We start from the raw sequence: 12188 nt of genomic DNA, 5'->3' as shown, positions 1-12188 counted from the left end.
AATACGAGAACATAAAACATGTTCCATTATTCTACAACAGATTGACATAAGCGAAATAGGCCTATAATTATTCGCATCTGATTTATGACCCTTCTTGAAAATGGGAACGACCTGCGCTTTCTTCCAGTCGCTAGGTACTTTACGTTCTTCCAGAGATCTACGATAAATTGCTGATAGAAAGGGGGCAAGTTCTTTAGCATAATCACTGTAGAATCTTACGGGTATCTCGTCTGGTCCGGATGCTTTTCCGCTACTAAGTGATAGCAGTTGTTTTTCAATTCCGATATCGTTTATTTCAATATTTTCCATTTTGGCGTCCGTGCGACGGCTGAAGTCAGGGACCGTGTTACGATTTTCCGCAGTGAAACAGTTTCGGAACACTGAATTCAGTATTTCTGCCTTTCTTCGGTCGTCCTCTGTTTCGGTGCCATCGTGGTCAACGAGTGACTGAATAGGGGATTTAGATCCGCTTACCGATTTTACATATGACCAAAACTTTTTAGGGTTCTCGTTTAGATTGTTTGCCAATGTTTTATGTTCGAATTCGTTGAATGCTTCTCTCATTGCTCTCTTTACGCTCTTTTTCGCTTCGTTCAGCTTTTCCTTATCAGCTATGATTCGACTACTCTTAAACCTATGATGAAGCTTTCTTTGTTTCCGTAGTACCTTTCGTACATGATTGTTATACCACGGTGGATCTTTCCCCTCGCTTTGGACCTTAGTCGGTACGAACTTATCTAAGGCGTACTGGACGATGTTTCTGAATTTTTTCCATTTTTGTTCCACATCCTCTTCCTCAGAAATGAACGTTTGATGGTGGTCACTCAGATATTCTGCGATTTGTGCCCTATCACTCTTGTTAAGCAAATATATTTTCCTTCCTTTCTTGGCATTTCTTATTACACTTGTAGTCATTGATGCAACCACTGACTTATGATCACTGATACCCTCTTCTACATTCACGGAGTCGAAAAGTTCCGGTCTATTTGTTGCTATGAGGTCTAAAATGTTAGCTTCACGAGTTGGTTCTCTAACTATCTGCTCGAAGTAATTCTTGGACAAGGCAGTCAGGATAATGTCACAAGAGTCTCTGTCCCTGGCTCCAGTTCTGATTGTGTGACTATCCCATTCTATACCTGGTAGATTGAAGTCTCCCCCTATTACAATAGTATGATCACGAAACTTCTTCACGACGTTCTGCAGGTTCTCTCTGAGGCGCTCAACTACTACGGTTGCTGATGCAGGTGGTCTATAGAAGCATCCGACTATCATATCTGACCCACCTTTGATACTTAACTTAACCCAGATTATTTCACATTCGCATTCGCATTCGCATTTTATGTATTGTACTATGAATAGAGAAATTAACACTTTTGCTGAATTTAGCAATGTTACTTTTAACAAACTTACATATTTCCAATATGTAAATTCTTCCCAGAGGTAAAAATAAAGAGGGGTGTCTGCAGTTGTATGTAGGCTTTGCTTTGTGCATTACCCTTATGGCTCTTTTCCAAATGAGGAAAATGTGTGACCCATTTGGAGAGTTTCCCCAGAATATTATACCTTACTGCATTACAATATGAAATGTTGTATAGTGTATTGTGTGAACAGCTCTGGGTTGGTGAAGTACGCAAGAACATGTGAGGCATAGCATGCTTTCTTCAGCTTACTGTAAGTTTTGCTGATGTGTGTTTGCCATTTTAAGTTATCATGGATCTACAGGCCTAAAAATTTTGTTCCTGAGGTGGAGTATATTTTTCAGCCATGAATTTTCACATCGGATTCAGTTTTCTTGGTTCTTCAATGACAGTCTTCAAATTATGTTTTTATGTGTTAGGAGATGTGAAAGGATTAGAATACTTGTTGCAGTGAAAATGGTGCTGATTAGAATTTGAGCATTTCAGGAGATTGTGAAAGAATGTTTCCTGTTGTGAGAGATTTCTCATGTATGTTAGTCAATTAAATGATGTTGAAACATCAAAGAAACAAAAGAATAATTGAAGTGTGTTCGGAACTGTATGAGTGTTAGCATTCTTCTGCTTAATATGAAAATACTGGAAAAACAGGTTGCAATCAGTAAGCTCTTTTTGTTAATAGGCCTAATAGAAATTTTAATATTTGTTCTTCTGATTGTTTTCATAAGACATTAATAATGAATAATAATATGATTGTTAATTAGCAGAAAGGCAATTAAGATCAAGTATTCACAGGTTTGTTATCACAATTGTTTTAGTTTATTTCTTTATGCTGGAATAAAATGATAAATGTATACTTGAGTGACTTTCTAATGTTGGGTTGATACTGTTAACAGTTACTACTGCCGAACTGACTTTTGTGAGAATGGCATATATTCACCTGATTGGTGTTCTTACTCTACAAAGAATAACACCGCAAACTGTGCTCTTTTGTTGGCTGGATATCCAGGTAAATCAGGAAGGAAAAACTAGAGTACTTAATGTATGTAATGTATGTACAGTGGAAAATATGTATCACATGGTTCTCATTGTATTTCAGGTCAAACAGCATTTGTGGTGGATCATATAAGAGAACTTCGTTTATATGTTAAAGTAGCATGGTTAGGCCCAAATTTGAAAAATGTAACTGAAACTTTAACAAACAGTTATGTTAAAAGCGGTGTGAAAAAATCTCTTATTATTCTATCTTGGACACCGAGTTTGATTACTGCAGCTGATGATGATGATTTCACACTTGTAACATTTCCTGAATGCAATCCATTCTCATCCCATACTGAAATTGGCTGCAAATATGAGTTACACAGGCTCGCTAAATTTGCTTGGTCAAAAATTAAAGATGGAGCAACACCTGCTTATCAGGTAAAAGAATTTCTTTTGAAGTATGTATGAAAATCTAAAAAAATAATCCAAGCTAACTCAAAATTTATAATGTTGTACACTCAAATTAAGTTTTCCATTGACTAGATGTCCTGCCAAATATTGATGATAAACTTTAAGAATTTATATGCATTTTAATGCAGCACATTTCAGGATTTAAAATTTTGAATTTACAATTCTTGTTCATTTATGTAAATCTTTTTTCAACTATTGTTTGCTACCAAACTAAAAGGTGTTACTCATAAGCTCCTGGAATATACATGTAGTTCATGAAATCTACCTAATATGATGAATTTCCACCAGGTGGTGCTCCATATACCCTTTGTGAGTTGGTGCCTCAAGTGCCTTTATGTTAGGTGGTCATGGTCGTTTTTTATGTACATTTCTCATTGTTGCATGTTGTGTGTCATGCAAAATTGATGATGGCAGGTGTCCAGGGGCAACATGTGAGTGTATACATTTGTTTGAGACTAGGGAAAATAGTTCCAGGAATGCTTAACATGTTGAAGCAAGTATTTCAGGAAAATGCCTTAGCTCACAGTCAAACTTATGACAGATTTAAACATTTTCAAGATGGCAGAACACAGTTTGAACAATGATCCTCATTCAGGATGGCCATCAGCCATCATTTGGAATATGGCTGGAATTGTCATTTGGAATATGGTATTGTAGGATTGTAGGCCAGCCACCCAAGAGATACACAATATCATGAGCTGTCTAATGGATTGTGTCAAAGAGTTTTGTCTGACGAACTGCACATGCAACAGTTTGCTGCAGTCTGCCCTGAAAATTCTCATCAGTGTGCATGCACCAGAGAACTTCAAGAGAGGCTTAAAAGTGAACCAGACTTTCTTTTGAATGCTATTACTGGTGATGAATGCTGGATTTTTGGGCGTAATCCTGAAATGAAGTAGCAGTTGTCACAAAGAAACAATCCATCATCACCCCATCTCGAGAAATTATGGTAATTGAAGAGTAATGTAAAATCTGTTCTCATCTGTTTCTGCAAAATGGAAGCAATTTTCCATAAAGAGTTTGTCTCTCCTCTTCAGTCTCTCAGTGTGCTGTTCTGCTTTGATGTCCTGAGGTGGTCGATGGAGAACACAAGAGGAAAATGAGCAAAAAACTGCCACATGGATGATTGGTTTCTCCATCATGACAGTGTGCTGTGACTCATTGCATTGATCATCCTGGAATTTCTGGTGAAAAACAAACTGACAATTGTCCCTCATTCACCTCATTCTCTCAACCTGGTGCAGAGTGAACTTTTTCTTTATTCTCCAGAATGAAACTCAAGTTAAAAGGCAGATTATTTCTGACAGTTGAGGAAATTCAAGCAGAATGGCTAATGGTACTAAAGTATCTAATGGAAAATGCATTCTAGGGAACTTTTGGTCATTATATACAGTCTCAAAGTGACTATTCTGAAGGTGATGGTGGTGAATAAGATAAAGATAAAGTGTTATTTTAGTAATCAATGTTTTCTGGGAATTTTTGGGTAGCACCTCATTTTATTCAGAATTTTGGAAAAGTAGTCACACTTTAAAAACATGGAAAATGAATTAATAATAATTCCAACTATCTGAGGTACATATAATCAGTTCTATAAATAGCAATGGCTCTCAGCCCAGAGCTGCTGCCTTGGACACTGGTGGTGAAGGAAATTTTCATCACCAGCATTTAATCGGGAAGAGATTAGCTGATGGTGCCGTACTGCTCATCTATGTTGTAACTGGTATACCCACACCCCCTGCAATACTTCATGGAGTTAACACAGGTGGCATCGCTGGAGGTAATCTAGCTGCTTGAGAGGTAGTTCAGTTCAGTGACATACTGGTGGTATTCAAGGTAATTTATTGACATTGTGTTTCAACCTCTCCATTTCCTTAGTTTCTGTAATCATTGTGTGCTATAGCAACACAATACTTTTTGGAGAAAGGTGTCCAGTAATCTACACGACATCAGTAAACATTTGACATACTGTGCTGAGAAAACAAGAGGGATCCTATTCCAATAATCACTAAAATATATTCTTTAGTTTCAAACAATAGAAAATCCAGGATGGAATGTAACAGTATTAGAGAAGGAAAGTTGCTACTCACCATATAGCAGAGACGCTGAGTCAGAGATAGTCACAACAAAAAGATTTTTACAATTATAGCTTTTGGCCATTAAGGCCTTTGTCAATAACAGACACATGTACACACACTGACGCAAATGCAACTCGTATACATGACTGCAGTCTCAGGCAACTGAATCACACTCAATTTCTTTAGTTGCTTCAGTTTCTTATGACGTAGTTCCACTTATAGACTTCACATAATGTAAACCTCATGCTGTTTAGGACTTAATTTCAAACATCAAAACCCTATGCTTCCAATGGATGAAACACCTCTTAGAGACCACATATAGTTAAAACTCAGTGTTCCTCCTGTGGCAGCCTCACATAGAATTTCTAATTTAATCCCGATGACAAATCCTTTTTCATTTTGATTATCGTCTAATTTCTAATTTAAAGTAAAGTCTCATCTGTTAATATAACTCCTAGCAAACAAGCAGCCAAAATATAAAATACTTCTCTACAATTTGTGAAGAAAATTATATTCAGTCTATGAATAGGAATTCTTATAAATGTCAAAATGCTTATCACTAACATTAAAACCAATAATACTTTGTGAAAACAATCCTTTTGTATTACTGCTCTGTTAATGTTTCATTCTATTTTTTAACTCTTTCTTGTCTCCCCTTTAGATTATTATCATTTTTCCTTTCCAAGCCTACAATTTTACTTCAGAGCTCCTTGAAACTTCCTGATAGGTTCGAATTGTGGCCTGAGCCAGCAGTTGAACCTATAAGCTTGGTTTCCAGAGGCAGTTGTCTATGTACCGAGCTACCCATGCATGGTTCACAACCTGCTCTCACAGTTTCAATTCTGCCATTACCTCTCTCCTACTTTCCAGATTTCATAGAAACTCTCCTTAACACCATTCTGGATTAGCACACACTGTTGCAGAGTGAAAGGTTCATTCTGAACACAACCGTAAGACTGGCAAAGCAATTTCTCTGCAGTATCTTTCTTCTGTGGGTGCACATAGCTTTAATTGGCCAGAATTTTCAAAATTAGCATGATTTCTCCTCCACAGTGAAAGACTTATTCTGAGACATCTTTTTTGAAATTATTTTATCCATAATTTTAAAAAGTTAATTATGTAAATTTGTTATTAGCAATTTTTTTCCCAAAATCACTCCTGTAAAAAGCTCAGCAACTAAATTGGTGCATTTTTCTGTAGGCCTGTGGTCTCTTTTTCCAATCCCCTTTCTTCCTTTCTTTTTATTTCTCCTACTTGTTTTTCAGTGTTTCTGCCTATAGCTCCTTCTGTTACTGTTAGCAGCATCAACATCCTATGGTAGTCACTGTTCCTCTTCAATAACTTCTCTCTGTATTTTTCTCTCTCTACCTCTTCAATTTTATTTTTTGAGAAATGTGCCTCAGATAGTGTCTTTTGAAGTACAAACAAAATACATTTATAAATAAAATTGTGTGTAAGGCTACTCTTAGATCTTTTGTTTTGATAGCACTGCTTCCAGTGTAAATAAACACTTCATCAAGCTAGAGTACTCTTTAAATGTTTAGTGAGGTAATAAAACTTGTGAACGGAGTCTTTCAAAACCAGTCTCCACATGAGTTAAATCTGCATTACATTTTGGTGTCTGTTGAAAAGGACATTGTCAAGGTGGCCCTTCAAATAGAGGCTGATATGCCAATTAAATTTGATGATAGGTGTAATTCAGAATCCAGAAAAAGTTTATTCAAAATGAGATTTCATCATCAGATTGATTTAGAAGTGTTATGATTGGCTTTTGGGGAGCCATGTTGTTTAGTGAAAAATGCACTTAAGGACTCCCTTAATAGCCTGCCTATACAGTAAACAAGTTTTAAAGCAGAGTAACATATCTTCTCAGTTGTACTGCACTCTTTGTTTTAATTCATTAAATAATAAAAATTGTAATCTTCAAAGGCACTACTCAAGATGACATTTTCAAGAGAGGATTACCAGAATCTTCTTAAAATTTACAAAAAAACTAGCAACAAACATAATATAAGCAGTATTGCTTGTGCCTGGATGCATCAGAATGAAGAGGTTTGGGAATCATGGATACCTAGGCTGGAAGATAAGAATGTGCTTCACATTGGAGGAATATTTCCTATATCTTCATCATCATCTAGTTCTGCCAAAGGAATTGTCAGAGGTATGTTCAGACAACAAATTTAAAGTGTGATTCTTTATGTTTTTGTGGTGCAATGACTGGTGTATTAATTTCCAGGGAACACAGCTGCATAAATTCCCCTTCTTCTTGCAATTTTTGGCCATATACCATTCAGCCATCTTATGAGTGACCTGAATGATTGATGCTACAGCATTTGCTCTGTCCTTATAATCTTGCAGACCATGCCATTGCACATGCACCTACAGATACACACTTACTTATCTGCTGTGGACAATACTCAATGGGTTCAAAAACTCTCTTTTAGTGTAGACTGCTCTTGTCAGTAGTGATGTGTGCTCTGTGAAGTTGGAGATGTTGATGACACATTTTTAGTGTGATCCTATGGTGAACATGAATTACAAGGATGTTTAAAATATCATGAATTCCATTCATGGACAAATCCAGTTCACAGTGGAAATTGAAAAGGAGGGATGCTTCCATTTTTAGAAGCCTGGAGATTACAAGATCCCCTGTGAGTGTGGCCTTTCATAAGCAGAAAAATTACTCATACAGTCCTTGAAAGATAGGTACATGCAGCTCTTACAGCCCAATAAATTGGCTGTGAACTGTATTGATGCTGGTCACTCAATTTTCTACCAAAATGTCAAAAATCTAATGTCAGCTTCATATTTTCTGGACATGGTGGTGAAAGAAGCAATGGAAATTTATTTTGTGATGAATGTAATTTGGATAAGCCATGGAACCCAGTGCTTTCTTTAATAAACTTGCAAAGATGTCACCGCTATGCGGCTCACAGTGATATGTCAACTTCGCAGAATGGATCAACTGCATAGCCCAAGCTGTAATTCATGCATACATGTACTTCTTTGCTACCAATCAATGTCTTTGGTGCCTGTGTATTCATGGCAGCATGTGTAGTGGTGCAGTCTGCCAGTTTAAAAGGACAGAGAGTGTGCTGTAGTACCACTCATTAAGGTCACACCAAAGAGGGCTGAATGATAAACATATGAAATATTGCAATAAGAAGTAGGATTTATGTGGATGCATGCCCCAAATGTAATGGAACAACAAATTTAAAGCCAGTATTGGCTATCTGTTTAGTTGTCTTCCTTCAGTGAACATATATATGTCATGAAAGCTACAGATCGAAAACACAATTTCTGAGTTTAGTAATTTTTAGACTGTTTCTTGCCAATACCAAACAAGAAAATTATAAACAGAAATAAATAATGTAAAGTTCATTGCAATGAAATTCTAATAATATTTAGTAATAATATTTTTGTGTTACAGCTGTACAGCTGGCATTTGTTGCCATAAATCGCAATGAAAGTGTGCTAAGGGACTACGTGTTACAACCTCTTCTTAATGATGGTCAGTGTGCTGCTGACAAGGTGATGAAAATATTCATAGATTATATTTTGTATGGAAGCTACAATACACTTGCAGGAATTCTAGGTAAGTTCTCTACATCCTAATTACTCTCATTTTCCATAGGTAAGCTTATAACAAGACACGACACATTGCAGATAGGCAAGCTTAAAAGACACTCACTTATAGCTTTCGGCAACAGCCTTCATCAGTAAAGAGACACACACACACACACACACACACACACACACACACACACACACACACACAAAGCAAGCACACCTCATGCACACACGACCCCAATTACCAGCATCTTGGTCCGGAATGTAACATCATGTGGAACGCAAGCAGCAATCTAGAGGGTGTGGGGAAAGGGAGTGATAGTAGTGTGTGGGTGGCAAAAGAAGAGACGAATGCTGTCTGGTGGAGTGTGCAGGGATTAGACTGCCATCAGGTTGTGAGGCAGGGAGTTAGGGAAAAAAGGAACAAAAAAAAGAGAGGAGTGGGGAATGACTGGCAGATTCATTGGCAGAGGGCTGCAAGTGAACAAGGAAGGAGAAGGGGAGGAGAGAGTAGGACAGAGGGGATGAAAATAGTTAGTTGGAGGGTTTGGGATATTATATTACTGTAGGTTGAGATTTGGATAATTACGGGAGTGGAGAATGTGATGTAAGGATAACTCCCATTTGCACAGTTCAGAAAAGCTGGTGGTGGAGGGAAGGATCCCTATGGCTCAGGTAGAAAAGGAGCCATTGAAATCAAGTGTGTTATGCTCAGTTGCATGTTGTGTCACAGTGTGATCTGCTTTGCTCTTGGGCACAGTTTGGCAGTGGCCGTTCATTCTGGTGGACAGCTGGTTGGTAGTCATACCAATATAAAAAACTGTGCAGTGATTCCAGCAGAGCTGGCAAATGACACGGCTGCTTTCACAGGTGGCCCAGCCCATGATGGGATAGGATAAACCTGTGACAGGACTGGAATAGGAAGCTCAGGGGGAATGCAATGGGCAGATTTTGCACCTGGGTCATCCATAGGGACATGATCCTTGTGTCAAGGGCTTGGGATTTGGAGTGGCATGGGGATAGACTAGAAAGTTTTAGAGGCTGGGTGGGCAATGAAGCACCGCTTTAGCAGGGGTGGGAAGTATTGGGAAGTATCTTGGATAGGATGTCCCTCATTTCAGGGCACGATGATAGGTAACCAAACCCCTGGCAAAGGATGTGGTTCAGCTGTTCCAGTCTGGTGTGGTACTGGGTGACGAAGGGGACACTCCTTTGTGGCTGGTTTTTGGGGCAAGATATTATTACTCTGCAATCCCTACTCCATACAGCACATCTCTGAATTGAATCCCTTGCTCTCCAGCACCTGGAGGAGCATTCCAGACACCACCTCCATAAACTTGCTAACATCCTACTGCCACCGTGGGGCACCACCACCCAATCCCTATCATACCCACAGTGTTCCTCCTCATCTATCCCTGATAGCAGCTAAACACTGTTTAGCTGACCTTCTCAACTTGACTCATCCCCTAAAACTCCCTATCAACCCTCCACCAAATCCAGAGCCAAAACATTTCCATAACATTGTTGTTAACCTTTCCACCAAAACCCTCAGCTCCACAGAAGTTGCAGTTGTATCCAAAGGCCTCAACTTTAGCCCTACAGCCAAATTTAACCATACTGAACTTGTTAAAGACCTACTCTCCTTCTCCTGATACCTGAATGGAACCACTTCTTTGCCACCAATCCCTCCCGCCAAAACCACCCTAATTCCAACATTGAACCCTACTTCTTCTAGTTTGCACCATGATTCGACTGTGATCCCCCTCACCTCCCACCTAACCATCCGCTAACCACCTTCCAGGAATTCTTTGCCTCCAACTTATTCTCACCATCCTTCCCCAGATCCCTTCTTCAGAACACCAACCTTTCAGTAGAAAAAAGAACAGCCATAGACAACCTCAAAACAAATCCTGATCTAATCATCCTACGTGCACACAAATGTTCCACCACTGTTGTTATGAATTGCAGTGACTACCCTGCAGAAGGCCTCTGCCAACTGTCTGACTCCTCCACCTATAAACTTTCCCACAGTGATCCCTTCCTAGAAGTCCAACACAAACTCCAATCCCTACTTAAAGCCTTAGGCCCTTCCTGGAACATCTCCCCTGAATCCATTTCCCTTGTCACACCCTCCCTGCACACCCACCTTCTACATGCTCCCCAAAATCCACAAACCCAAAAATACTGGACATTCCATTGTGGCTGGTTATTTTGCCCCCACTGAAAGAATTTCGGTACTCTTGACCAACACCGCCAACCAATTGCCTGTAATCTAGCCTCCCACATCAAAGACCCCAACCCTTTCCTTCTCCGACTCTCCACCATACCCACCCCTGTACCTCCTGGATCCCTACTCATCATTGTTGATGCCGCCTCACTATTCACCAACTTCCCTCATGCCTGTGGTGTTGCCACTATTGAACACTACTTTTCCCAACATCCTTCAGACTCCAAGCCCACTACTTTATTCCTCAGACATCTTACTAACTTTATCCTAACCCTCAACTATTTCTCATTCGGAGGGTAGGTACAAAATAAATCAACGGCCCCCACATGGCATGCTCCTATGGCAACTTTTATTATGGACCCCTAGCTGGTTCAGGTTCATTGACGATATCTTCATGATCTGGATCCAGGGACAAGACACCTTATCTTCATTCCTTCACATCCCAAACAGCTTCTCTCCCATCCACTTCATGTGGTCTTCCTCAACTCAGTGTGCTACTTTCCTAGATTTTGACCCCCTCCTCTCTGATGGCCCCATATACACCTCTGTCCAAATTAAACCCACCAAACATCAACAGTACCAGCATTTTGACAGCTGTCATCCCTTTCACACCAAAAAGTCCCTTCCACATAGCATGGCTATCTGGGGACTGTGTATCTGCAGTGACAAAAACTCCCTTGCTCAGCTAAGCTGAAGGTCTCATCAAAGCCTTCACAGACAGGCACTATCCCCCAAACCTAGTCCGCAAACAGATCTCTTGTACCGTTTCCCCTAACAATCCCAGTCCTTCCACTACCCCTAAAAACGAGCCATCACTGGAACAGCAGAACCACATCATTTGCCAAGGCTTTGATTGCCTATCATTGTGCCTTGAAATGAGGACAATCCTACCCGAGATACTTCCCGCCCCTCCTAAAGTGGCATTCCATCATCCACCCAACCTCCACAACGTGCTAGTCCATCCCTGTGCCACTCCTAATCTCAACCCCTGTGGAAGAAGCAGGTGCAAAACCTGCCCAATCCACCCACCCTGTACTTTCTATTCCAGTCCTGTCATAGGTTTATCCTACCCCATCAGGGGCCGGGCCACTTGCGAAAGCAGCCATGTAATTTACCAGCTCTGTTGGAATCACTGCACAGGTTTTTATATTGGTATGACTACCAACCAGCTGTCTAGCAGGATGAACAGCCACCGCTAAACTGTGGCCAAGAGCAAAGTAGATCACCTTGTGGTGCAACTGGCAGCTGAACATAACACACTTGATTTCAATGGCTGCTACGCTACCTGAGCCATCTGTATCCTCCCCTCCACCACTAGCTTTCCTGCACAGCACAGATGGGAGTTATAGTTATTCTTACAAAACATTCTCCACTCCTATAATTATCTGGGCCTCAACCTATAGCAACAGACTGTCCCCACACCCGCCACCCAACAGTTTCCACCCCCTA

The 12188-nt window shown here is 39.9% G+C and overlaps 1 protein-coding gene across 2 annotated transcripts in view; it reads left to right on the top strand.

Moving 5' to 3' along the window:
* Positions 1-12188, top strand: part of LOC126259026 (uncharacterized) — a 667737-nt gene that overhangs the window by 586999 nt on the left and 68550 nt on the right. For both annotated transcript variants that reach the window (XM_049955690.1, XM_049955689.1), the window contains exons 12-15: positions 2312-2424; positions 2515-2834; positions 6872-7103; positions 8373-8537. In XM_049955690.1, the coding sequence (XP_049811647.1) occupies positions 2312-2424; positions 2515-2834; positions 6872-7103; positions 8373-8537 (830 nt within the window). The remainder of the gene's footprint in view (positions 1-2311; positions 2425-2514; positions 2835-6871; positions 7104-8372; positions 8538-12188) is intronic.

Source organism: Schistocerca nitens, chromosome 1 (assembly GCF_023898315.1).
Source record: "Schistocerca nitens isolate TAMUIC-IGC-003100 chromosome 1, iqSchNite1.1, whole genome shotgun sequence".
Taxonomy (NCBI): domain Eukaryota; kingdom Metazoa; phylum Arthropoda; class Insecta; order Orthoptera; family Acrididae; genus Schistocerca; species Schistocerca nitens.
This window is presented reverse-complemented; position numbering and strand designations above follow the sequence as displayed.